Here is a 26,898-nt window from a genome sequence, read left to right as displayed (position 1 = left end):
TGGTGAGGCTGCGTGTCCTGTGTGCAGCGGGACCAGCCCCATGGGAGACTCGGAGGAGCCGTGCCAGTACTTTCCGGGGCCGCAGACCTTCTCCTGCCAGCTGGCAGTCCCTGAGGGGGACAACTCCTTGTACGTGGTGTCCCTGTGCGTCAGCAACGCTGCTGGGAGCAAGTCCAGCCATCCCCAAACGTTTGAGGGCTACGGAATCCGTGAGTAGGCTCTTTGGGACCCCCGCCCTCAGCTGCCTCTGTCCCCTCTGACTGAGGGCCACTCGAGACTTCGTGGGGCGCAGGGAGGGGCTGGCTGTGGGGTCTGCTGAGCTGGTGCCTCTGGGCCCTTGCTTGCCGGAGGGGAAGGGGGCCGGGGTCCTGCCTGCTCCCCGGCTCGGCTCGAGCGTGCCCGCTCTTCCCCCACAGTGCAGCCCGACCCACCTGTCAATGTCACCGTCACTGCCGTGCCCGGAAACCCCCGCTGGCTCAGGGTCACCTGGCGGGACCCCCCGTCCTGGAACTCCTACTTCTATAGGCTGCAGTTTGAGCTCCGATACCGGGCCGAGCGGTCGAGGACGTTCACCACGTGGATGGTAAGTTCTCCTTCGACCTCTGCACGGAGAAGGGCCCCGGGTCCTCGGGGCAGTGGGAAGGTCCTGGAAGGAACAACGCGGCTCCGGGTCCTGCTTTGTGAGTCGCCGCCCGAGTGGCTGTGGGTGAGTCCCTGAACCGTCCTGAGCCTCCGTCGTCGTCCCGTGTGTCAGGCAGGATGAGGGCATGGGGCCCTCCTCTCCGAGGCTCTGTGTGGGAGGATGAGTGTGACCCGGGGAGGCAGGTGTGCCGCGGGTGTGACAGGCGGGCTTCTGTGAGCATGACATACAGCTTCCGCCTGCAGGGGCGGGGGGGCCCGGCCCGCTCTGGGCCGCAGGGGTGACGGTGCGGCCAAGTCGCTCACGGGGCCTGAGACGGCGCAGCTGGGGCGCGGGGCGCCGAGGGCACGCTGTCCCCGGGGAGCTGCCGACCCGAGCCCCCTCCCCCCACCCCAGGTCAAGGAGCTCCAGCATCACTGCATCATCCATGACGCCTGGAGAGGCGCGAGGCACAGGGTGCAGGTCCGGGCCCGGGAGGAGTTTGGGCACGGCTCCTGGAGCGCGTGGAGCCCGGAGGCCGCGGGCGCCCCGTGGACAGGTACCGAGTGGGGTTTGGGCGGGTACCCCGGTCTTAGCAAAGTCAGCCCAAAACCAGTGGTGAAACAGCAGCCACTTTGGAGAGAGGCCAGCCTGGCCTCTCCTGTGCTTCCCGTGGGTCCCTGGCGACACGTGCTCCTGTCCTGCGGCCACTGGGACGCGAGCGGTGGCGGGGGGCGGGGGATCGCTCCACAGCTGGGGCTCCTCAGAGAATCTGTAGCTGTATTTAGTGAACCACAGTTACTAATATTTCTTATTTTTAAAAAGATGTTAAAGGCAGGGGTGCCTGGGTGGCTCAGTCAGTTGAGCAACCAACTTCGGCTCAGGTCACGATCTCACAGTCCGTGAGATCGAGCCCCGCGTCAGGCTCTGTGCTGACAGCTCAGAGCCTAGAGCCCATTTCAGATTCTGTGCCTCCCTCTCTCTCTGCCCCTCCCCAGCTCATGCTTTGTCTCTCTCCCTCCCTCTTAAAAATAAACAAACATTAGGGGGCACCTGGGTGGCTCAGTCGGTTAAGCGTCCCACTTCGGCTCAGGTCATGATCTCACAGTTTGTGGGTTCGAGCCCCACGTCGGGCTCTGTGCTGACAGCCCAGAGCCTGGAGCCTGTTTCAGATTCTATGCCTCCCTCTCTCGGACCCTCCCCGTTCATGCTCTGTCTCCCTCTCTCTCAAAAATAAATAAACGTTAAAAAAAAATAAACAAACATTAAAAAAAAGATGTTCCAGGTAAAAATACTTGCCTTTGGGGAATGATTGAAATTACTGTGGTTGTGATAGAAAAATTCTGCAAGAATACGAGAAAAATTATCATCAGTATTTTTGCCACCTAGAGAAAACCAGCGAGAGAGAACATTTTCATAGGTTTCTTTCCTTTCCTGAAATATGTGTGTGAGTTGGGGGAGAATACTGTGAGCATTCTCACATTAAATACTTTTGGAAATGTGTTGTGCAGTAAGTGCATGGTTAATGTTTTCTTAAGTGTTTATTTCTTTGGAGAGAGAGAGAGGGGGGGGGGGGGAGAAGCAGAGAGAGGGAGACACAGACTCGGAAGCAGGCTCCACACTATCAGTACAGAGCAGGACGTGGGGCTGGAACTCATGACACTGGGATCAGGACCTGAGCCGAGACCAAGAGTTGGACGCTCCACCACTGGGCCACCCAGGTGCCCCCAGTGTCTTGTCTTTACTTCCGAAATTTTCATCAAGTTAGTACGCTCTCACGGCGAAGAAGCGAAGCAGGGCTTCTGGGAACAGTGGCCCTCGTCCCCCACTGGCCACCTCCAGTCCTGCTTTTGCAGAGGAAGCTGCTTGGCCTGATGCCCCTCGTTCTGCTGGTGCCTCCCGAACTCCGAGCAGCAGGCCGACACGGCTGCCTTGCCTTTTTCCTGAGGAAACGATTTGAGATGTCTTGAGACACCTTGATTCCTTGCTGTGAACGATTAGGATTCAGCAGACCCAGAGCCAGCGCAGGAACTTCTCAGATCGCAGCGCGTAGAGAGGCCGTCCAGCCTCTGGTTGAATGCTTCCGGAGGTGGAGAGCTCACTACCCACTGCAGCAGCCCACTCCATTGTTCGCAGTGTTTCCATTAGAGAACGGCTTCCACACGGGCTTCCGGCTGAGCTCTCATTACCCCCGAAGCACAATCGAAACAAATGAGTTGTTCTTAAATTCCAGGCAAGTAAAACAAAAAAGGGAATACAGTACCCGTTTATTGAAGACATGGGGATAAAGAGGAAAAGGTAGAAATGAGGGGAAAAAGGCGATGGCCCAGGCCCACCTGGCTGGCACGTCCTCACACCGCAGCCCCGGGGGGAAGGCTCGCACACAGAGGTTGGTGTTCTTCCCCGGAAGAGACGCGGCGTTCCCCCTCCCCCCCTGCTTTGCCACATGAGGCCCGTGCCTTTCGTGTCCCGGGGAGCCGGACGAGTCGCCGTGGGCTCTTCCTAGTTGGATGCGCTTAACGTCCGGTGCAGGCTCAGATCTTCGCCGGCCCTTTTCCCGTCACCCGTCCGTCAGGGGCAGCAGGCGGGTTTCTGCCGGACCCTCTTCCCAAAGCCTATTTCCCGCAAAGACTTGGGTGGGGTGGGGGGCCTGAGTCCTCTCTCTTACTTAGGGGGACTGTTTAAATCCATTGGGACATCCCTCAGGCTAGATTGTGGTGACCTGTCCACGGTTCGATTTGTACACACTTGGAGCCCAAACACGCTCATCTTCTGAGTGCTGAACCTGACCGGGGCCCCGGAGCCTTTGCGAGGGGAGAGAGCTGTGCACAGCCCCGTGTGCGGGAAATGCTTCGGACGCACACCTCTTCGCTCAACCACTGGATTCAGATGGTCGCAAACGGCTCCAAGAAATTGCTTTGTTGGAAAGTTCTTTCTCTTTAGAAATGTTTAATCGTGGTGCAATTTGTACACATAACTTAAAATTTACATGGTAACCGTTTGTAAGTGTATTAAAATGGTAGAAAGTACGTCCCCACGTCCACACCGCTGTGCGGCTGTCACACCGTCCATGTCCCAGAACTCTTCATCCTGCGAAACTGAAACTCTGTCCCCGTTAAACAGCGCCCCCGCCCCCGCCCCTGGTGTCGCCGTCGTCTCTATGCGTTTCGCTGCTGCCGGGCCTCATAATAAGTGGACACCCCGCGTCTGTCCTGGTGACCGGCCTGTTTCCGTAGCGTCGAGTTCATCTGTGTAACACGTGTCAGAATCTCCTTCCTGTTTGAGGCTGAATAATATTCCATCGTATGAAGACACCGCGTCTTGCGTAACTGCTCCTCTGTGGTCGGGCACTTGGGTTCCTTCCACCTTATCTCTGTTGTGAAAAATGCTGCTGTGAACACGATGTGTATGTATCTGTTTGGTCCCCTGCTTCCCGTTCTGTTGAGTACAGACCCAGAAGTGGAATTGCTGAATCATATAGTAGCTCTATTTTTAATTCTTTTGAGGAACTATCGGACTGTTTTCCACAGTGGCTGCACCATTTTACATTCTTCTCTTTTTTTAAAAAATTTTTTTTTAACGTTTATTTATTTTTGAGACAGAGAGAGACAGAGCACGAACGGGGGAGGGGCAGAGAGAGAGGGAGACACAGAATCTGAAACAGGCTCCAGGCTCTGAGCTGGCAGCACAGAGCCCGACGCGGGGCTCGAACTCACGGACTTCGAGATCGTGACCTGAGCCGAAGTCGGACGCTTAACCGACTGCGCCACCCAGGCGCCCCAGAACAAGAATCTTTGGGACAATTTTCAAGAACATCACCAGGGTGATGCTGCTTTAGGGGATAAAAGATCAGTAGCTTTATCCTCAGACATTATAAAATTAAAACCTTTTTAATGTTGACTTATTTTTGAGAGAGAGACAGAGCATGAGCGAGGGAGGGGCAGAGACGGGAGAGACACAGAATCCGAAGCAGGCTCCAGGCTCCCAGCTGTCAGCACAGAGCCCGACGCGGGGCTCGAACTCACGGACTTCGAGATCGTGACCTGAGCCGAAGTCGGACGCTTAACCGACCAAGCCACCCAGGCGCCCCAGCATTCTTCTTTCTTTAAGTTTATTTTGAGAGAGAGCGTGTGTGCAGGTGCAAGCAGGGGAGGGGCAGACGGGGAGGGAGAGAATCCCACGCGGGTTCCGCACTGTCAGTGCAGAGCCCGACATGGGGCTCGAACCCACAAACCGGGAGATCGTGGCCTGAGCCGAAATCAAGAGTCAGACGCTCAACTGCTCATCTAAGCCACCCGGGCGCCCCCGCACCGTTTTGAGTTCTTATGAGCAACGAACAGGGTTCCGGTTTCTTCACATCCTCATGACACCTGTTATTTTCCGGTTTTGTTTGTTTGTTTGTTTTGAGACTCGCCGTCCCACTGGCCGTGAGGCAGTACTGTGGTTTTGATTTGCTTTTCCGTAACGATTAGTGGTGGTGAGCAACTTTCTGTGTGCTTCTGGCCACGGGTGCATCTTCGTTGGAGGAGGTCTGTTCAAGAAGAAAGTTCTTCCTCGTGTCAACCCAGCGCTGCCCTCCGGGGTGACCCGAGCCCGTCAGCTGGTCTGCTCTGTGGGCCTCCGGGCCCCGCATCCGCCTGCCTTTCTCTTTCCAGGCTGTGGTGCAGCCGGCCCGACCCGCGGGGCTCCCCGTCTGGCTGCCTTTTCCCGCACCGGGTCTCACTTGCGGGTGTCCCTCTTTAAATGACTGACCTGGTCCCCACAGAGGGAGCGCCAGCCCCGAGGACGGCCTCTGACGTTTTCGCCTTCGTTCCTGTGGCTGGAGCGAGCGTGGGGCTCACACACCGCACCTGGCTGCTTCTCGCATCAGCCTCGGAAGCGCGGAGACCCCGTCCCGTGCGTGTGTGGTTTCGGGGGGTCTCCAGGGCCCCAGCGGTAAAGACGCCGAGAGACGGCCAGCCGTTGCCCCGCTGTGGAGGGCAGAGCCAGGGGAAGTGCCAGGGGCTTTGGGTGGACACCGGGGAGCGCCGTGGGAGTGAGGGTTAGCGCCCCACCGCCAGCACAGTCCCAGGGCCGTTGGGCTTGTCTGTGCCCTGGCACCAGGGCGCTCCCCAAGCGCAGGACCCCCGCGTGCAGGCCGCGCCTGCCCCCTGGCCTCGGCCTGGGGGTGCTGACCTCGGGGACGCGGGGGTCGTGGGGAGCACGGCGGAGCGCGGAGCCGGGGCTGGCGACCCGCCAGAGCCTCGGCCGGGCCATGGGGCAAGTGGGGACGCTGTGGTGCGTCTCGCTCCCTTCGGGGGGTCGTCTGTAAAACGGGCTGCGGGCTGTTTTCCGAAGGAAATGCTCCTGGTGACGCACTTCCTGCCAGTCTGTCCCGGCTTCCGGTGCCGTCGCACCCCCGTGGGTCGGGGGAGCCAACGTGTGCGCCCGGCGTGTCCTCTGTGCGCGTGGGTCCCGGCTGCCCTGCTCGGTGCTCTGTGCCCGGGTCCCGCAGGGCAGGCGGGTGTCGATGAGCACGCCCAGCGTCGCTTTGCCTGTCTGCTCGTGGCCGGGCACGTACCGTCTGCTGTCCTGGCGTGTCGGAGCCTGGAGGTCCGGTGGGTCTTGTGCGGCCGCCAGGCCGGCCGGGACCGAGAGCCCTGGTGAAAGTCTGCATGAGGCCGGAGAGGAGACGTCCTTCCGCACACGGGGCGTTGTGGGGCCGCGGCGGCCGCAGGGCGGCCCAGAGAGAGCCGGGGAGGCTTCCCCGGGGGTGGGGGGAGGGGTTGTGTCGAGTCCTGGAGGGTGTGTGGGACTGTCCCCACAGAGAAGGGGACAGCAGGCCGGCCGTGCAGCGAGCAGAGGGTCCGGCACCCGCACAAGGTGGCTTGGGATGAGGCAGGTGCCGGAAGGCCTGTTCCAGGCAGGGGCGGCTGGTGCAGGGTGGAGAGGGCCCGTGCGGCTTGGATCCCCCCGCCCCCCAGCTGCTCCGGGAGGCCAAGTGAGCCCCCCAAGTGAGAGGGGCGGTCCGCCCCTCTCGAGTGGGAGGCCGCCCTCCAGGCCCCTCCTCCCGCGGCCCCGACAGGGTGGCATGGAGCGAGCCCCTTTGCAGAGCGAGCGTGGGGCGGGGGCCTGGGCAGCCCTTCGGACCCGCTCCCACAGCGTGCTCACCGCGTGCGGCCTGGCCCCGGGCGGGTGCTGGGGCTTGCGGGCACAGGAGCCCTTGGGGTGTCCCGAGGCCGGAGCTGGGGCCCTCCCCGAGCCCAGGTGGGAACGGCTGGGGTTCAGGAGCCCGTCGGGCACAGGTTTCTGCAGAGGCTGTGCCCCGAGGGGCCTCCCAGGGCGGCCGCCAGCTGACCCCCACGCCTGGCCGCTCACTCACCTCCCCATTCCAGCGGCCCCAGGCACCTGCACACGTGTGTCCCACCACCTGGGGGGGCCGCACCGGTGAGCCCTGCCTGCACGCTGCCCGGTGCACTCACTCCTGCGCGCTGGGCCTCCACCGGCTGTGACATTTCTGAAGAGAGCTTTAGGGCCATATAAGGTTGCCAACGTTTCGAGGTTCATTCGTTTTTGAGAGAGAGAGAGAGAGAAACAGACAGAGACAGAGTGTGAGCGGGGGAGGGGCAGAGAGAGGGGGAGACACAGAATCCGAAGCAGGCTCCGGGCTCCGAGCCGTCAGCACAGAGCCTGACGCGGGGCTCGAACTCCCGGACTGCGAGATCATGACTTGAGCCGAGGTCGGACGCTCAACGGGCTGAGCCACCCAGGCGCCCTGTGGTTGCCAACTTTTAATTTTGCTCAGTAAGGATGTGAATAGTTAAGTAAAACGTAGCTGTTGCCGTATTGCCGTTTTCCATCGTGTCGTAAAGAAGGGGTGAGACGCTTCGGCGGCCAAGCTGCTCCCCCGAGGTTTCCTCCTGTGGCCTCAGACTAGGGGGCTCTCTGCAGACCACCCCGGGGTGCTTGGGGCCCGGCCGCAGGGGACTGTCAGCGCCTCCGTGAGGGCTTTGGTGTTCGCACCACGGGAGGAGCAGTGATTGGCTTTCTGGCTGGTGGTTTGTGGCCTGTGTAGGCAGCTGGGAGGCAGGGACTGAGCCCAGAGTGGGTGGCCCTGCAGACAGCTGTCCCCTGGCCCCCTTCCTGCGGGCGCCTGGCTCTGTGGTTCGTCCCCCTGTCCCTGTCCCCTCACCTCTCTGCAGCCTCAGCCTCCTTTTTTCTTTCTCTGCTTTTTATTCTTGGCCCACTTGTTTCGCTCTCTGTACTCCTACCCCTGAGCCCTGCCCTTAACCGGTCATAATATGCAATTTAAAAATATTTTGTTAGAAAAAAATGGATGTTCTCTGCACCTCCCCGGTTTTATTGAGATACAGTTGACGTATCATGTCGTATTAGGTTCAGATGTACAACTTAATGACTTGGTATTTGTATATGTTGCTGAATGATGATCACACCATCTGTCCATCACCACACATAGTTACAGATAGTGTGTCTCTTGTGATGAGAGCTTCGAAGATCCAGTCTCGGCAACTTTCAAATAAGCAATGTGGGCACTGTTCACTGTGGTCGCTGTACCGTGCGTCGCATCCCCAGGACTTGTTATTATTTTGTAAAAAATGTTTACAAAGTTTCTTTATTTATTTTAATTTTTTTTTTTTAACGTTTATTTATTTTTGAGACAGAGAGAGACAGAGCATGAACGGGGGAGGGTCAGAGAGAGGGAGACACAGAACCGGAAACAGGCTCCAGGCTCCGCGCTGTCAGCACAGAGCCCGATGCGGGGCTTGAACTCACGGACCGCGAGATCATGACCTGAGCCGAAGTCGGCCACTTAACCGACTGAGCCACCCAGGCGCCCCATCTTTATTTATTTTGAGAGAGTGCATGGGAGGGACGGAGAGAGAGAATCCCAAGCAGGCTCTGAGCTGCCAGCACACAGCCTGAGGTGGGGCTCGAACTCACGAACTGAGAGATTGTGATCTGAGCTGAAATCAAGAGGTGGACGCTTAACCCACTGAGCCAGCCAGGCAACCCCCGTCCCCAGGACTTGTTACATTCTTTGTTCCCAATTCTGAGGTCAGTTCTTATTTATTCATTCATTCATTCATTCATTCATTTATTTATTTATTTATTTTAATGTTTATTCATTTTTGAGAGAGAGAGAGAGAGCGTGTGAGCAGGGGAGGGGCAGAGAGAGAAGGAGACACAGAATCCGAAGCGGGCTCCAGGCTCTGAGCCGTCAGCACACAGCCCGATGAGGGGCTCGAACCCACAAACTGTGAGATCATGACCTGAGCTGAAGTTGGATACTCAACTGACTGAGCCCCCCAGGCACCCCAGGTCCGTTTTAAAACAAATATCGTGGGGCGCCTGGGTGGCGCAGTCGGTTAAGCGTCCGACTTCAGCCAGGTCACGATCTCGCGGTCCGGGAGTTCGAGCCCCGCGTCAGGCTCTGGGCTGATGGCTCGGAGCCTGGAGCCTGTTTCAGATTCTGTGTCTCCCTCTCTCTCTGCCCCTCCCCCGTTCATGCTCTGTCTCTCTCTGTCCCAAAAATAAATAAACGTTGAAAAAAAAAAATTAAAAAAAAAAAAAAAACAAAACAAATATCGTGCACCAGGCTGGGGTACTTTCCGCGCATGTGATCTCAGGTGATCTGTCCCAGAGGAAGCTGTCCGCCTCGCTCAGAAATGAGGAGACGGTGTCTAAGAGAGGTTCGGTGTCTTGACCAGATTATCTGTTTATCGGTCCTGAAGGCCTCTGCCATTTTTACCCTGGACTTCTCTGTTCCAAAACCCGAGCAGACAGACTCAGACCAACCCTCAAGTTAACGGAAAGAAGTTTCTTGTTTTAAGAACTCATGTGAAAAAAACGCCCAAAACTCATGTGTGTTCACTAATTTTGTTAGGAACGTGAAAGTGCCTCCTGTCGTCTCGGAAATAGTCACACAAGGAAAACCCGCAGTGGCAACATGCTTCATGTTTCGAGTAGTCTTTTTCCTAAGTGCTTTTCCGTAATCGAAATTTTACTAACTACACGGTTCTTGAGAAAAATGTGTTAAATACTAGGTTCACAGAGATGAGCAAGATATAGTCTCTGAATCTGGGAAATGTTCAATCTAGAGATGGTTTTAAAATAAAGAAAAAAAGTGCGTTCTTAGAGCCAGAAAGATTGGTCACTCACTTCTTACAAAACTGGACAAGTTGTTGAACGTCCCTGTGGCTGTTTCCCCGTCTGTAGAATGGGGGTGGGTAACGGGACTGTGACAGAGTGACCGAGTGCTGTCCTGAAGCCTGGACTTGTGAAGTCATGTGAAGTAGGAGGCTGGCACGTGGTAGGTGCTCCGTAAATGCAGGCTCTCGTTACCGCCACAGCCACTTCCGGGGCTGCGGGGACACGAGGGACACGGGGATACGGAGCTGCGGGGACACGGGGATATGGGGACACGGGTGTGCGTTCCTTCTCTCGCCCAACTCGCCGGCCGGAGGGAGACGTTAGGAAATAGAAATGCTTTTGCCTAAACAGGAAAACACACTGCGCTCCCTGACGTGGGCAACGTCTCTCTGAGCCTCAGTGTCTTTGTAAACCTGAGCTCACGGTGCCTGCCTCCTGGGGACACTGGGTATAAAACGGGACAGAACTTCAGGCTCCTGGACCCCTCGGGGCTGGTGCGTTGTGGCCGTCCACAAAGGCTGGTCCCGGCAACGTTCGTGATACTTTAGTGGTGGTCTTGGCCTGACTGCCCTTGAGCCCCGGTGTGTCCGTCTGTAAAGTGGAAATGGTTTTTATTCAGAACAACGCAAAAGACTTTACCTTCTCTCTCTGGGGACACAATGGTCTGAATCAGGGCCCCATGGTCATCAAGGTCACCTAAGACTTTTAAAAAGTCTCGTTATGTGAGACTTAATTTTAAGGTATTTTGTTACTAATGTTTATTTTGAGAGAGAGAGAGAAAGAGAAAACAAGCTGGGAAGGGGCAGAGAGAGAGGGAGAGAGAGAATCCCGAGAGGGCTCCATGCTGTCAGCACAGAGCCTGACGAGGGGCTTGAACTTGGGACCCTGAGATCACGACCCGAGTCGAAGCCAAGCGTCGGATGCTTAACCGACCGAGCCACCCAGGCGCGCCTGTAGAGCCTTTAAAACCCCCGATATCTGGGTCCCAGCCCCGAGGTTCTGAGGCCACAGACCAAGGAAGGGATCTAAAGAGCCACACAGGAAGGGAACGTGGCCGGGTTTGGGAAGCCCTGGACCGAGTGACCGTCTGTGGTCAGCTGTATGTCCCGGCAGGGCTGCCCCGACTCCTGGTTTTAGCTCTCGTCAGTGCCCCGTGCCCTGTGCTCGGCCGGCCGTCACCCGCCATGCACCTGCATGTTCTCCGCTAGGCACTGGCTCCTCCCCGTCTTCCCCAGGCTGATCTCAGGCTGACTGGCTGTGTGATCTTGGACTAGCTGCTTTCCCTCTCTGGGCTCTGTTTCCTCTGCACAATGGGATGGTGAACATGCTCTGGTGTCCCCTCTAGGGCTGCTGCCGTGTGTTTCCTCCCCTCCTGGGGACAGCACTGTCCTGCTGGACATTCCCTCCTGAGCAGAAGCGTGGTCACCTTCTCTGTCCCCTTATTCTACTCCTGGTTCAGGTTAGGCTCCGTATCTTTGTGTAAACTGTTTCCGTAGTGTTTTTAACTTCTCAACGGAAAAATGATGGGCTGGAAAGAAAATAAACCCCAGAGCATTCCACCCGTGGCCTGTCACAGTTCAGGCCCTGGTCCCTCGGGCCCACGCTTGCCGCAAGGCCCGTCCTCTTGTTGGTGCTCTTGCTTCGATGCCTGGCCTCCTGTGGCGGGGGGGGGGAGGGGGGGGAGAGGGGGGCGGGGTTCTGCAGAAATACTGTTCCCAGGAAGGGGGGCCTCCTGTGTGCCTGGACCATGTCCCTTACTGGGCAAAGCCTACCAAACCCACCCGGGCGGATGAGAACTTAACTATTTTTTATTGTGAAAGGTGAATAGAAGAAAATTAAAATGTTGGGGTGCCTGGGGGGCTCAGGTCATGATCTCATGGTTTTTGGGTTCGAGCCCCATATCTGGCTCTGTGCTGACAGCACAGAGCCTGGAGCCTCCTTTGGATCCTCTGTCTCTCTCTCTGCCCCTCCCCCACTCACGCTCTGTCTCTCTCTCTCTCTCAAAAATAAACTTTTAAAAAATTAAAAAAAAAAAATTTTAATGTCAATAGTGCTTCCATCCAGCGACTTGTTCTGTTTGTTTGCTCCCTGTGTGTAAATATATATGTATGTATATAATGTATAATAAACAGCGATATAAATTTCTTTCTTCCCATCCAAGTACTAACTAGGCCCAACCCTGCTTAGCTTCCGAGATCAGATGAGATCGGGCGTGTTCAGGGTGGTTTGACCGTGGACTAAATCTCTTTCTTTAGGGACTTTACATCAGACCGTATGAGCCTCCCTTGTCTTGTATTTTTCGTATAACTATATTCTCAACATTTTTCTCCTTTATTTTTCTTTCTTTTTTTTTTAATTTATTTTTTTAATGTTTATTTATTTTTGCGACAGAGAGAGACAGAGCATGAACGGGGGAGGGGCAGAGAGAGAGGGAGACACAGAATCTGAAACAGGCTCCAGGCTCTGAGCGGTCAGCCCAGAGCCCGACGCGGGGCTCGAACTCACAGACCGTGAGATCGTGACCTGAGCCGAAGTCGGCCGCCCAACCGACCGAGCCACCCAGGGGCCCCTCTCCTTTATTTTTAAAGACTTGCAACCTATGGCTATCTCCTAACTTATATAACTATTTAATTTATGTAACGAATTTAATTATATATTTATATATGGTTTTGTATGTAATATTTGTATATACTTACATAACTAATTGTCTAGGGCTGGCTACCAGCTTATTCTAGCGTAACGTTCTTTTCGTCAACACGGCAACGAGCTTACTCTGGGAGAGTTCGGGGTCTGTCCATCATTAATTGTGACTCTTCCGCCCACAGAACCCAGGAGCCCCCCAGCCAAGACGGAGGCGCCCCCCTCCACGCAGGTGAGTGGCCAGGACAGCAGCACCTGGGCTGGGGATTGTGGGCTGGCACCGGACGGAACTTGGTTCAGATCCCAGCCCTGCCACTTGCTGGAAATGTGGCCACGGGCCGGTCACGTGTTCTCTTCGAGCCTCTGTACAACGGGGTCAGAGCAGTTCGGTTGTCCCAGGACAGTCGCGGCCACGGTGGTCTGTGGAGTTGGCTGGCCTGGCTCGAAGAACGCCCTGTGCCTCGTGGCCGAGGTCTCGTCTCTGATCTGAGAGACGCCACTGAGCTCGGAATCAAATTCGGTGCATCTGAGCCTTTCCTCTGTGGGCTCCCGGTGTCATAATTTCCTGGAAAGAGGATTACCTCTGAAGCTGCTTAACAAATCTTTGGGTAATCCAATTTCCCACCCAGCTGCCTGTCCTGTGGTCCTTAATCCCCTGAGGGCCAGCTAAACTGGGAGGCTCAGCCCCTCCTGGAGCCAGCAGCCCAGGGAAGGAGCCCCGGCCTCGCACCTCATACGTGGCCGATGCAGGGCTTCCCAGGCACCGGCGGAAGAGGCTCCGGGTACAGCCTGTGCCGTGTGGCCAGGTGCGGGGTGGGTGCTGGCTGAGGGCCAGCCCAGATGTGCTCGGTGCTGAGCCCTGTACCCGCAGTCTCGTTTGAGCCTGTCGTTAGCCGGGGTTCAGAGCTAAGGCGGTGGTGCCTGCGAGGGAGGAAAACAGATAGCCACGTGGGTTACAGGATCTGTCCAAGGTCACAGAGCTGGTAAGTGGGGGGTCCAGGATTCTGGCCCGCGGTTTTCCCAGGAGACGGGGGCACCCGCACCCTGGCATGGGACGTGGGGGACAGTGCTGCTGTAGCCCGTCCGGGGAGCCTCTCCTTTGGGAGAGGCGCCATGCCCCAAGCCCTGGTGGAGAGGCAGCCGGGAAGGAGTCCTGCCTCTTGCTGGCGAGGTATAGATGCAAATGACAAAATGACGGTGCAGACGTCGAGAGGCTCAGGTCAGGAGTGGAGAGGTGCCTGAGACACAGCGAAGGATGCCATGGATGGACCATAGAGGGCTGAGGAGGAGGTCTGAGCTGGTCCCAGATGATGGCGGAATCTGCAGAAACGCGCTTACAGGGGGGGTCTCTGTTTTAGGCACCGACTACTAATGGAGACGATGAAAATAATCTCTTGAAAGATTCTGCAAATGCAACCAGCCTCCCAGGTAAGGACTGGGTGTATTCACACTCCGGTGATATCGGGGGCACAGGGACTTCTCTGCATCACGTCCGTTCTTATTCGGAAGTGTTGGCAGAAGGCCAGTCTGCTGAAGGGGAGGAGCTGTGACAGAGACGCTACTTTGCAGGCCCCCGTCTGAGGCCGTTGGCTGACGTAGGGTGAGGGAACCGTAGGGAGGATGGCACAGATCAGTGAAATATGCCCCAGCTCGCCTAGAATACAAACAAAAGGCTTGGAGTCTGACACGGAATGCAGGCTGGCGGAACTCTCTGGGAGCCTGGATTTCAGTGCTCGGCTCCCGTGTACCTGCAAGAGCAGGAAAGCTCACCAGCGTCAGGAAGGACCCGGGTCCGCCATACGTGTGGGGCTCCCGGAGCGCAGGCTGGGGCCTCAGCACGGCTCCTGGCTCTCTGTGGAAGCCCTCACCCCACCGGATGCTGGCTGCCCAGGCCCCGTCCCGGTTGCAGGCCCTGCTACAAGGCACCTGGGAAGGACCCGCTGACTACCTGGGCCTGAGTTCTGCACAGCTGGGGGCTCGGGGGGACCGAAGCCACCCTACCCTCCCGGGGTCAGGCTCCGATGGAGGAAGGCAGGGAGCGCGGTGGAGAGCGGTGTGGAGACGGCCAAAGCAGAGGCATCGATAAAGCGAGGGGAATTTGGAGATGTCCGAGGGTGTGTGCAGTTGGGATCACAGAACGTTCTGGGGGAGGTGCCGTTTGAATGGGCCTCGAGTGGTAGGGTGGGGGTGGGGTGCAGTTCAGGGGCTGCGGTGGGGAGGGGCCTCAGCGAGGAGCTCCTCCAGCCCTGTCTCCGGGAAGGCCGTCCGTGGGTCCATCGATGGCCAGGCTCCCTGCCCAGTGCCCAGTGGGCACGTGCCCGTGGCCTGATGCTCGCTGGGAATTTCATACTTACGTCGGAAACTGAGCACTTGATGCCCCGGCCCTTTCCAGCCCCAGTCTCTCCTTTTCCATCCTCCTCGTCTTGGGAACCGGTGCCACATGCGCTGGGCCGCTCAGGGCGGTCGGGGTGGGCGGAGGGGGTCGAGCGCGCGTCCTCTTCTACCCCTGCCCCACGTCCAGTCCCTGAGCCCTGCTGTTCCCAGGGACTCGTCCCCTCTGCCAGGACTTCAGGAGCTGGTGCGGGTCTCCCGTCTTTTCCTCCTGACCCCCAACAGACCCTCTCCAGCCAGCAGCCAGAGCGACTGTGCAGTCACAGATCTGGGCTCTGGTCTCTGTGGGGTCAGTGCCCGTCTCAGACCTCACCTTGTCCACTCTCCCTGTCGCTCGCTCTGCACTCACATTCTCTACCTCGGAGCCTTTGCACACGCTGCCTGCACTCACATTCTCTACCTCGGGGCCTTTGCACACGCTGCCTGCTCTGCCCGTGTGCTCTTCCCCTGACCTGGTCAGCTCCTTTACACAGCCAGGCCTCTGCTCAGAGCCCTCTGCTAGGGGCCTGTCCTACGTCTGACGCCCCACCCCAGCCCCCACCCCTGTCACTCCTTGACCTTCCTCTGCTTTCTTTGTCGTCATTGCCCTTGTCCCTGCTAAGGTCACGTGACATTCATTTGTTTGTCTCTCTGTTGATTAGAATGTAAGATCCAGGCAGGCGGGAGCTTTTCTGTCAGCCTGTATCCCTGTGGCTCCGAACAGACACTTCTATCGATAAATAGTCAATAAACATTTGTTGAATGAGGGAAGGGACAAATATCAAAGACGGTGAAGTGTTAGTGAGGAAGCCAGTCATACTGCCTCTGTTACACGGCCGTCTCTGCCAGGTGCGGGGACACCCGTCCTGCAGCCGGTGCCCGGTCTGGGCTCCTGACAGCCGTGTCCAGCGGGCGCTTGAAGTGATGAGCGTCAGGAGGCATCGCGGCCCATGGTGGACACGCCTGGAGGAGCCCGGGAGCTGCGAGGGTGTGCGGGCCCAGCCACAGAGTGTGGACTCCGGGCACCAGCTCCGTGTGGCAGCTGTGGGAGGGGACGGGTTGCCCACGAACCAGTTTGTTCTTTCGGTCCCCGCAGAGCCTGCTGTGTGCGGGCTCCGCATGAGCGGGGGGGGGGGGGGGGGTTGACCGTGGGGACACCCGTGGTCCCGCTGCCGGGAGCTCGAGCTGCAGCTGGAGAGGTGCCCGCGGGCGCCTGGAGCGAGGTCGCTCCGCAGAGGAAATGGCATCACCTCTTGTGACGCCAAAGGCCTGGTTGGGGCTGGAAGGCTCAGGCGGGAAGAGCATTCTGGAAGGGAAGGAGACTGGGGGCGGGGGGGCTCCGGAAGGAGCAGGAACATGGCACGTGGCGGACAAATGAGGTCCACGTGGCTGGGGCTTGAGGACCAAGTGGGGTGACAGGTGACACCCCAGTGGAGAAAGCTGGATTTCACCTGCCTGAGCTCCTGACACCGTCCTCAGTGGAGCCGCGTCGACGGGGTCCCCAAAGCCTCCAGGCTGTTGCACCCCCGTGCCTTGGGGGCCGGGCCAGAGCTGTTCAGTGGGGGGAGGGGCGGGGGGGCCTTTCTCGCCAGGGCTGGGACCCCGGGGTCGCACTGGGCTGGGCCGAGTCCTCTGGAGCCAGCTCTGGCGGGCTAGCAGGCCTCCGGGGCGAGGTTCCCTCGGGTCCTGACAGCACCTGGTTTCCTGTTCCTCCTCCTGTTCTCTCTCCTCCTAGTGCAAGACTCTTCGGTGCCACTGCCCACCTTCCTGGTGGCCGGAGGAAGCCTAGCCTTCGGAACGCTCCTGTGTGTTGGCCTCGTCCTGAGGTGAGCAGGGTCCGGGGGACCCGTGGCCTCGTCCCGTGGTGAGCAGGGTCCGGGGGGCCCGTGGCCTCGTCCCATGGTGAGCGGGGCCCGGGGGGGCCCGTGGCCTCGTCCCGTGGTGAGCGGGGTCCGGGGGGCCCATGGCCTTGTCCCGTGGTGAGCGGGGTCTGGGGGGCAGTGGCCTCGTCCCGAGGTGAGCAGGGTCTGGGGGACCCGGGGCCTCGTCCCATGGTGAGCAGGGTCTGGGGGGCCCGTGGCCTTGTCTCGTGGTGAGCAGGGCCCAGGAGGGCCCATGGCCTTGTCCCATGGTGAGCGGGGCCTGGGGGACCGTGGCCTCATCCCAAGGTGAGCAGGGTCCGGGGGGGCCCATGGCCTCGTCCTGTGGTAAGTGGGGTCTGGGGGGCCTGTGGCCTCGTCCCGTGGTGAGCGGGGCCCAGGGGGGCCCGTGGCCTCATCCCGTGGTGAGCGGGGTCCTGGGGGCCTGTGGCCTCGTCCCGTGGTGAGCGGGGCCCGGGGGGCTGTGGCCTCGTCCCAAGGTGAGCGGGGTCCAGGGGACCCGTGGTCTCGTCCTGTGGTGAGCGGGGTCCGGGGGGCCTGTGGCCTCGTCCTGTGGTGAGCAGGGTCCGGGGGACCCGTGGCCTCGTCCCGAGGTGAGCAGGGTCCGGGGGGCCCGTGGCCTCGTCCTGTGGTGAGCAGGGCCCTGGGGGCCCGTGGCCTCGTCCCAAGGTGAGCGGGGTCCGGGGGACCCGTGGTCTCGTCCTGTGGTGAGCAGGGTCTGGGGGGCCCGTGGCCTCGTCCTGTGGTGAGCGGGGCCCAGGGGGGCCCGTGGCCTCGTCCTGTGGTGAGTGCGGTCCGGGGGGCCCATGGCCTCATCCTGAGGTGAGCAGGGTCCGGAGGACCCATGGCCTCGTCCCGTGGTGAGCAGGGTCTGGGGGGGCCCATGGCCTCGTCCCGTGGTGAGCGGGGTCTGGGGGGCCTGTGTCCTCGTCCCGTGGTAAGCGGGGCCCAGGGGGCCCGTGGCCTCATCCCGTGGTGAGCGGGGTCCTGGGGGCCCGTGGCCTCGTCCCGTGGTGAGCGGGGCCCGGGGGCTGTGGCCTCGTCTCAAGGTGAGCAGGGTCCAAGGGGCCTGTGGCCTCGTCCCATGGTGAGCGGAGCCTGGGGGTGCTGTGGCCTCGTCCCATGGTGAGTGGGGCCCGGGGGGCTGTGGCCTCGTCCAAAGTGAGCAGGGTCCAAGGGGCCCGTGGCCTCATCCCGTGGTGAACGGGGACCTGGGGGGGCCGTGGCCTCATCCCGTGGTGAGTGGGGCCCAGGGGACCGTGGCCTCATCCCAAGGTGAGCAGAGCCCGGGGGGCCGTGGCCTCGTCCAAAGTGAGCAGGGTCCAAGGGGCCCGTGGCCTCGTCCCGTGGTGAACGGGGACCTGGGGGGGCCATGGCCTCATCCCGTGGTGAGTGGGGCCCAGGGGACCGTGGCCTCATCCCAAGGTGAGCAGAGCCCGGGGGGCCGTGGCCTCGTTCCGTGGTGAGCGGGGCCCGGGGAGGCTGTGGCCTCGTCCCGTGGTGAGCGGGGCCCGGGGGACCGTGGCCTCGTCCCGTGGTGAGCGGGGCCCGGGGGACCGTGGCCTCGTCCCGTGGTGAGTGGGGCCGGGGGGGCCGTGGCCTCGTCCCGTGGTGAGTGGGGCCCGGGGGGCCGTGGCCTCGTCCCGTGGTGAGCGGGGCCCGGGGGGACCGTGGCCTCGTCCCGTGGTGAGCGGGGCCCAGGGGACCGTGGCCTCGTCCCAAGGTGAGCGGGGCCCGGGGGACCATGGCCTCGTCCCGTGGTGAGCGGGGCCCGGGGGGGCCGTGGCCTCGTCCCGTGGTGAGCGGGGCCCGGGGGGGCCGTGGCCTCGTCCCGTGGTGAGCGGGGCCCGGGGGACCGTGGCCTCGTCCCGTGGTGAGTGGGGCCGGGGGGGCCATGGCCTCGTCCCGTGGTGAGCGGGACCCGGGGGGCCGTGGCCTCGTCCCGTGGTGAGCGGGGCCCGGGGGGACCGTGGCCTCGTCCCGTGGTGAGCGGGGCCCAGGGGACCGTGGCCTCGTCCCAAGGTGAGCGGGGCCCGGGGGACCATGGCCTCGTCCCGTGGTGAGCGGGGCCCGGGGGACCATGGCCTCGTCCCAAGGTGAGCAGGGCCCGGGGGGCCCGTGGCCTCGTCCCGTGGTGAGCGGGGCCCGGGGGGCCCGTGGCCTCGTCCCGTGGTGAGTGGGGCCCGGGGGGGCCCGTGCTGGCCTCCCCCTCCTCATCTAGCTTGTGTTGCTGGTGGCGGCATGTGTTTTAGAGGAAAAACTGGCCAGATTTGAAGACAGATCAGATGAGCAGGAGGAGGGGCAAGGGTCCAGTGTGACCCTCAGGTCTCTTGCCTCAGCAGCTGGGCGCGTGGCAGATTGTCAGTCTCGCGGAGACTGCGAGCATGTAGACAGGATGTGGGCAAGGCCAGGACAATCCGTGTGGAATTCCAACACGGGAAGGTTGTGTAGACGCAAAGGGGAGCCGGGAACCGTGCTGACGGATCAGAGGGGGGTGGGGTGTGTGCGAGACACAGAAGTGAGGCGTCAGGCCCTGGGGCTGCAGTGCCGTTCCACGTGGTCTCTCCCACGGGAGCCGTGTACAGACATGGGGAGGGTGCCACGCGGGCATCAGCACGGAAGTCTGTCCCCGGGCGAGTCCGAGGGGCCTGGCCACACCTCCCGGGGACCTGCAGGGGTCACCTTTCAGTGCTGTGTCCTCGCACCTCTCCAGCTGAGGTTAGGAAACACACAGGCCGATGGGCACCGTGCCCCCTTCACGTGGCCTCTCCCACCGGGTGGCCGTCGGCTTTGTCACTCACACCGAGCTTGCGGACACGTCAGCCAGCAGTGCTCCTGAGGCGTGGGCAGGAGGCGTGTTTGTGGCCTTGGCGGGAGCTCACGGTGTTGCCTGTGCTGAGGTCTCGGGAGGCTTGGCTGGTGGCTGGACCAGCGCAGGGTGAACTGGAGCCCGTCCCTCCTGCCTCTTGTCTGGTGGCAGCTGTCCGGGTTGTCGCTGGTGATCGTGAGGGGAGGCTTGGGGGCGAGCGACCGCCACGCTCCCGGGGCCCTTGCGCAGTCTCGGGAGCGGCCGTGGCACCACGGTGGTCCGGGTGACGACTCAGACTGCGTTCGGGGTGGCGTCCGCTTGGACGCCCAGCGCAGTGGCGAGCCGGTCGTGTGGAGGGTGTGCGGGTGAGGCCAGAGCGCGGGAGGCCGAGGTCTCACCAGCTCTTACACGTTTGGAGCAGAGAGGGGCCCTGCCAGCACTCGCCGCCCCTCTCCTGCCGCCTGCGGGCCCGCCACGGACCCCACCGAGGAACCGTCGGGGCCTCCACTTGGCCCCGCGAGGAGGCTGGAGCTGGGGGAGCGTGGGAGACAGCGGCTGCAAAGGCCAGGATTCAAACCCCAAGCTCATGTTCTGTGGATGTGGCCGTCACGGTCGTTTAGGGAAGTTCTTTACTTTTACAAATGAGGGAGCGGACCTGAGAAGTAGTGTGACTTTGCGCCTGGAGCCAGGACTAGAGCCCGAGCCCCGAGAGTCCCCGCCCACCAGGCTAGCCTGCTGTGGCCGACGTGGGCCCGGGGAGTGCGGCCCGCCCGCTCCTGGCCGGTGGCTTCACTGACCGGCAGCCCCATCTCGCTGTGCCGTTCACCACTGAGCGAGAAGCGTTAGGCTGGGCGCTAACCGCCTGCCGTTCGTCATAAAGCTTGTTTGCTCACCTGCGGATGGTGCTTGGACGCTGGGTGGTTGCTACGAGCCTCGTGTTGAGAACACACAGTAATTTATTTCCTCGCCTGGTGACTTTCCATTTTCTCTCGTCTCAGGCAAATGTATTTGGAAACAGGCCAGTTCTTTTTTTTTTTTTTAATTTTTTAAAATGTTTATTTTTGAGAGAGAGAGAGAGAAACAGAGCAAGCAGGGGAGGGGCAGAGAGAGGGGGAGACACAGAATCGGAAGCAGGCTCCAGGCTCCCAGCCGTCAGCACAGAGCCCGACGCGGGGCTCGAACCCGCACACCATGAGATCGTGACCTGAGCCGAAGTCGGACGCTCAACCGACTGAGCCACCCAGGCGCCCCTCATCCCAATGTTTTAAAACCACCTTGTGTGTCGCTTCTCACTGGGTTACTTGTTTAAAAGAGTGACAGTTGTTCTAAATGTTTTAAAATTTTTCTTTTAGCTGCAGAAACTTTTCTTAAAACATTATGAAGCCCAAATAAGTAAGACACGAGGTGGCGACCGGGGTGCATGAAGTCTGGCCGCTCAGCTTGGTTCTTTGCCCCCGTGTCCCAACCTCTCCAGCCCCTGGCCTGCTCAGACCCCCGCTCAGGCCGGAGCAGTGCCTGCCGTGGACGCCCCCCAGGCTGGCTGCAACCAAAGTCCCTTTGAGCCTAGTCATTTGTAGGAAGCGTCTCATTCGCTTAAAACATTTCAAGAGAAGAAAAGCTCGTCGTTCTTAGTTGCCCATCCAGTTAGTTGCTTTGGAAACAAGAGGTCAGACGCTGCTCTCCCTGTAGGTTAAATGATGTCGATAGAGGCTTCAAAACAAATTTGTTCGCTAAATGGTGACAGGTAGAAGGAAGGAAAAATCGCGCGGTATCCAAAGACGGCCTTTTCGCTTGTTAAAACGTGAACGTGGTTCGAGTCTGGCCGACACAGACAAGCGTACACGTCCCAAGCCAGCAGGCCCACGAGCTTGCGCAGAGTGAACGTGTGGTCCACAGCCCCATCAAGAACCGTGGCGCTTGGATGCGTTTCCCGAGCCTCGTCCTCAGCTCAGTTCTGTCCCCACGGCGCCGTGACTGTCCCGTATGCGCAGCCGTGAGTCCTGCCTTGTGAACTTGGCCTCAGTTGCAACCTGAGCGCTTTCCCGCATCGCTTCGCTGCCGTTACACCTCACTTTCCTGAACTTCGGGAAATTCCTGAGCCGCTGTCGGGCCGCTGTGCCCAGGCTCGCTCCAGCAGCCTTCGACGGCGTTCGGGTGGGTTTGCTTCCACAGACGACACCGAGTCTGACATCTTCGCGCGGAACGCTTTCCCACAGCCTGCTATTTCCTTGGGGTGTTTTCTCAGAAACGGAACTCCTGGGTCAGAGGGTCTGAATATTTTGAAACGCAGAGTGTCATGCCTGCCCTCGGCTCTCCCCTGAGGGAGGGTAACTCCCCCCCAGGGCCCTGCTGCCTTCCCGGCCCGGTGCCTGAATGGCGGAGCCTTCAGGAACATTCTGAAGATTGTTTATTCCATTTGGGTAACAGGCTAGCAGCCAATGGCAGATTGGAGCCAACTCTCAATGATTTATCGTCACCAGAACAGGAATAGCCTGTTGATATAAAAAGAAACCCAAGGAAAATCCCCAAACCTTGTTTTTGACACTGGTTTCCCTCCTCCCTCCAAGCCCTTCCTGGAGCAGCTGACGTCAGGTGGGGCCGAGGGAGGTGACAGAGGGGAGCGGGGCAGCGGTGGCAGCGGGGCACCGGCCGCGTGGTCACGGGGCCCCTCGGGAAGGGGCCTGATGTATCTTTGGAGACTCTGGCCCGCGAGTGACTTTCTCGGCCCCTGCGCCCTGGCCGTGGGCCCGGCGCAGAGCAGCCTGAGGGGAGCCGTGATCGGAGATGCTTATCTCCTTCCTGCTGAAGATCTGTTTTCCTGTCAGATGAGTCACTTGTGCCCGACGGTGCCCACGGCGGGGTCTGTGCAGACTCACCCACGTGGCTGGAGTGGCCCAGAGGAGCAGGGCTGCGGACGGAGGGGCAGCCCTGCCCCTGCTGAATGGAGGCTGCCAGCCGTCGGCCCCGCTGGCTGGAGCTTGACCCACAGGCCCGTTTTCCTAACTCTCTTTACCAAGCGAATGGGCCTGGGACCCACGGTGCACCTGTGCGCAGCCTGTGGCACAGGACCGATGACGTGCTTAGTACAGTGAAGGGACACGCCTGGCCACGTGTGCCTCAGTTTCCCCGTTTGTAAGTGGGACCAACAGTACACACGTGTCCCTTGGCGTGTTTTTGAAACCCCCAGCTCTTCAGAGCGCCGTGCCGTGTAAGCCCCTGTGATGGGGTAGACGGCTCTCGCTCCTCTGAGCGGGAGGCCGGCGCCGGGCCCCCGGGGGAGCCAGCGGCCGGCGTTTCTCACTCGGGTCCGTCCCCGGGGCACTAACGGCCGTGTGCTTTGTCTTTGTCTGTCTCCGTGAAGGTTCAGGAAGACGTGGAAGCTGCAGGCCCTGAAGGAAGGCAAGGCCAGCACACAGCCGCCGTATGCTCTGGGGCAGCTGGTCCCCGAGAGGCCCCAGCCCCGGCCGGGGCTCGTCCCCCTCCTCTCTCCTCCCGTGAACCCCGGCAGCCTCGGGTCTGACAACACGTCGGGGCACGGCCGGCCGGACGCCAGGGGCCCCCGGAGCGCTTACGACGTCACTAACAGAGACTACTTCTTACCCAGATAGCTGGCTGGGCGCGCGGGGCAGGCAGGGGCCAGGCTGGCCCTGCCGTGCGCAGGACAGAGCGACAGCCGGCCCCTCTCGGGCGCCGGCAGCGCGGGGCGGCCTTGCGGGAGGCGCTTGGCTTCCTGGAACAGGCGTGCGGCCCCTGCTGGTGTCTGGGAACCGCCCCTTCCCACACGCCCCCGAGGGGCCCGAGCCCACGCAGGCTCGTGGGTCCACCGTGCTGGACGCTCGGGGGAGCAGAGCCGGGTGTGGGCTGTGCAGGCTTGGCGTACTTGACCTGCTGGCCGTCCGCACACCCCGCTCGCCTCCACGGGCTGCACCCTGCGGCAGGCGGGACCCCCAGCCGCCGGCCCCCTGGTGCCCTGCGCCGAGCCACCTCCCAGCTGGAGTCCTAAGTGCCTTCGAAATCCAGTCTTCTCAGGTCCGAGGGCGGGAGAGGGCTCGCCTGCCTTCCCCACACCCGAAAAGAGCACAGACGGGTCGGAGAGCGCCTCAGGGCCTGGGGGTCTGAAGTGGAATCGAACTCCCTCAGTCGCATCGTGCTGCGTGGGAAGGGTGATGCTGGGCGCTGGCTGGACCGCAAGCAGGCGCACTGGCTCCGGTTCCCCGTCTGGACCCCAGGACTAAAGGAGGAGAGACGAAAAGGGGGGCAGGTGCTGGGGACAGGCCTCCTCGTCCCCCCAAGAACTGGCAGCGGGGGCCTCCTCCGTGGCGGTGAGGGGTTCACACCCGCTTTGCTCCACCTCCGTCTACTTTGTTTTCAGCTGAGCCCGAGGAAACAAGGGAAGATGATACTTATGTGAAAAGACAGAAAGCAAGAATGTATGTTAACCTGCTTTTTACGAGAACTGCTGTTTGATGTTGAGAGGGCGCGAGAGCCCGTGTTCGCCCCGTGTCGGGACCGGAGTCACTTCGGTGAGGACGAGGACGCTTGTGTAGCACCAAACTGCGTCAAGGGGAAAAGGAGGAGAAAAGACAATTTTCCTTTTCGAGCGGAGTCAGGTTTCATTCTCTGTCTTGTTTTTTTGTCCTAAAACAACTGCCTCTTTTCGAACTTGGGGCGAAGCAGCTGTTCCCCCCCAGGCAGCCTCAGGGGACACGCTGTCCAGCCCCCACCCCAGCCCCGGGCACGGGGGGCGGTGGCCTTCTTACAAAGTCTGCTTCTGTGGAGCCTTCTTCAGTTCCTTGAATTCGGTTCAGCTCAGCTGGGATGGGAGCAGCGCGGAGCGTGTGGCCGTGGCCGTGCGTCCGGCCGTGACAACCGGGGGATGCTCAAGGTTTCCCCAGCAAGTGCCCTCCGGCAGCATGGGCTGTCCCAGGATGAAGCTGTGATCAGTCAGCCTTGTGGCCACGGCTGAAAACTTAGGAACCACAGACTTTTCTCATCAGCTACCTTTTTAGAAAAACAACCACCAGCACCGGACAGGCGGCAGCGGGGTGGAATGACCACGAGTCGCTCGCTGTTCGCCGGGCTCACACTGTCCCTGCCCCGGTGGCCGGGTTTCGTCGCCATGCTGTGGGCAGCTCTCAGGCCCCGATGCTGCGCTTGGCAACTGGTCTTAAGCCGACAGAAGTTAGGCAGGGGTTTTGTTGTTGTTGTTGTTTTTCTATCCCGTTTCTTTGAGCACGGCAGAAACGCTGTGAACGGGAAATACGGAAAGCCAGTGTGTGCATGAGAAAGGGTGACTCTGTGCCTGTGGGTCCTTGACTCTTCACGGGGCTCTACCCTGGTGGCAGGCTGAGCCGTGGGCGGAAGGTGGCGATCCGGAGCTCTGGGCTGCTGAGGGCGCCAGTGCCGCTGTGATCTCCACGCTGTTACCGCTTTCGTTATTATTGTAACGAGACTGCCTTTTGTGTGTGTGTATTGAAGAGGGTTTTCTCCCTTTCTTTCTTTATAAGCTAGCGCAAAAAGGAAGAGCGTTTTCCTCTGGGTTGTGGGCTGTTTGGAGGGCACAGGGGCCCCTGCCAAGCTCTGTGTGCCAATCGACGGCCGCCTCCCGGGCCCGTGACGCCTCCACGGCGATGTTACCCACCTGACACCGGCCGCCGCAGCGGTCACGTGTGAAATGACGGCCCGTCCTGCCGGGTGGGAAAAGTTGAAAATGCCCTGGTTCCAGGTCAGTTAACGTGGTCAGTAATTCCTGTAGCATTAATGAAAATCCGTTGGAGATGTCCGGGGGGTAGCGTTGAATGTGTCTGCAGAGCCTTTGGGAACTCCGAGAGCTCCTGGCTCAGATGGGGCCTTGCCCTTCCGTTTGCCGGGCTCCGGGCTCACAGAATCCCTGCCCCCCGCCCCGGGGTGGGTCACCATCATCACGCATGCCGTCGGCTGCTGGAGCCCGCCTGGTGGTGAACAGAGCAGGCTGGGAGTGCTCATGGCAGGTGGGTTTCCTGCAGAATGTTCAAGAATGTCTTGCCCAGCTGAGCTGTATCGCCTCGTCACAGGCCCTGAAGGCTGACCCACTTGGGCACGAGGCTGGCAGCCGGCGTCAGGGGGAGTTGCTGGCTCAATCTGGAGACACGGGCACCGGGTGGCCCTTCCTGGCTTCCCCGGCTGCATCGGGGCTGTTGCCGGCAGGTGGGCCAGCGGGTTCAGGCTCTGCACCAGAAGCCTCTGAGCGTCCCCCGCAGGGCCTCAGAGGGCCTCAGAGTTTCTATGACAACCTTAATGATTATCAGGAAATACTGCCAGTCTGCGGACGTCCGCGCTTTAGAAAGGAACAGCATGTAGCAAGGCTGTGCGTGCAGAAACCACACCTGGATGGCGTCACGTGTCTGTTAAACACAATACCTCAACTTTACAATGTAGTTGGTGTTTTTTGAGAGAAATAATAGTTTTAATTTTTGTGTTTATTTTTTACCTAATTGCCTGAAAGCAAACACCAAACGCTGATGTCTGTATGTGGGGCAAAGGGTCAGTATGATGGTTTTCAATATTTTTTCTTTTTATCGGCTATTTTGTGTTTAAGGTGAAAACTGTAAGTGTCTGAAATAAATAATTTCTACAAATATGCTTGAGATGCAGTTATGCCTCGGGCACCGCGCTGCTTAGAGGAAGGACTTGCCTGATGAAAGGGGACAAGGGCTTAAAACCGAGTGGAGCCCTCGCCCCCCACTCGTCCCGTGCAGGACCAAGTCGCCTCTAGAAAGAGTCAGATAAGTCCAAGAAACAATAGCAGTTTCTCGAAAGACTTTAATTGTACAAATGTTTCCCCAAACGAATCCCGGGGCTTCCGGAAGGGTGTGGGTGCCGGTGCCACGTTTACCGTCCCGGCGGGGAAGGAAGGGGATGGGCCGCTGCTCATCGGGAGGCTGTTTACCGAACAGGGGGCGTCAGCGGGATCACAAAGCTGCCGCGGCCTCCTGAGCGGCAGCCTGGAACCGTCCCCTCTCGCAAAGGGTCTTTGGCAGGAAAACCCGGGCCGCAGCCCGCCCGCGCCTCCCCGACGGACGAGAGCCATCCCGCAGCAGCTCTGTGTCAGCGGCGCCAGGCTGGGGGCCCAGAGACTGGGTGGCTCAGGCTGCGAGCCGAGGCCCCGCGGGGCGCCCGGAGGGAAGCCACGGAAGCCACGGCCGCGCCTGCCCTGCCCGGCCCACCGCCTCCAGGGCGCCACCGTCTCCTTCGAGCTTGGTCCCTTGGTCCCGGTCCGGCAGAAGGCGCCACAGGAAGCAGATGTCCGCAGGGGGCGGGAGGGGGGAGAAGGAGGTGCCCTGCTCTTCTCCAGGCGTCGCTGTCGGTCACAGTGCTCTTTTCCGCGAGAGCCGGGCGAGCGGTGGGCGAGTCTCAGGAGGCCAAAGACACGCAGCTGTTGGAGGAGCCGC

At 60.3% G+C, this 26,898-nt stretch overlaps 1 protein-coding gene across 1 annotated transcript in view; it reads left to right on the top strand.

Annotated features, from left to right (window-relative positions):
* IL6R (interleukin 6 receptor) overlaps window positions 1-26,087 on the top strand; it is a 44,086-nt gene extending 17,999 nt beyond the window's left edge. Inside the window, exons 4-10 of the mRNA XM_043568951.1 lie at window positions 28-209; window positions 417-583; window positions 1,037-1,178; window positions 12,595-12,641; window positions 13,768-13,837; window positions 16,515-16,605; window positions 22,830-26,087. Of these exons, the coding sequence (XP_043424886.1) occupies window positions 28-209; window positions 417-583; window positions 1,037-1,178; window positions 12,595-12,641; window positions 13,768-13,837; window positions 16,515-16,605; window positions 22,830-23,076 (946 nt within the window). The 3' untranslated portion in view covers window positions 23,077-26,087. The remainder of the gene's footprint in view (window positions 1-27; window positions 210-416; window positions 584-1,036; window positions 1,179-12,594; window positions 12,642-13,767; window positions 13,838-16,514; window positions 16,606-22,829) is intronic.
* Window positions 26,088-26,898: the final 811 nt, after the last annotated feature.

This window comes from Prionailurus bengalensis, chromosome E4 (assembly GCF_016509475.1).
Source record: "Prionailurus bengalensis isolate Pbe53 chromosome E4, Fcat_Pben_1.1_paternal_pri, whole genome shotgun sequence".
Classification (NCBI taxonomy): Eukaryota; Metazoa; Chordata; class Mammalia; order Carnivora; family Felidae; genus Prionailurus; species Prionailurus bengalensis.
Note: the sequence above shows the minus strand (reverse complement) of the source record. Positions and strands in the feature narration are given on the sequence as shown.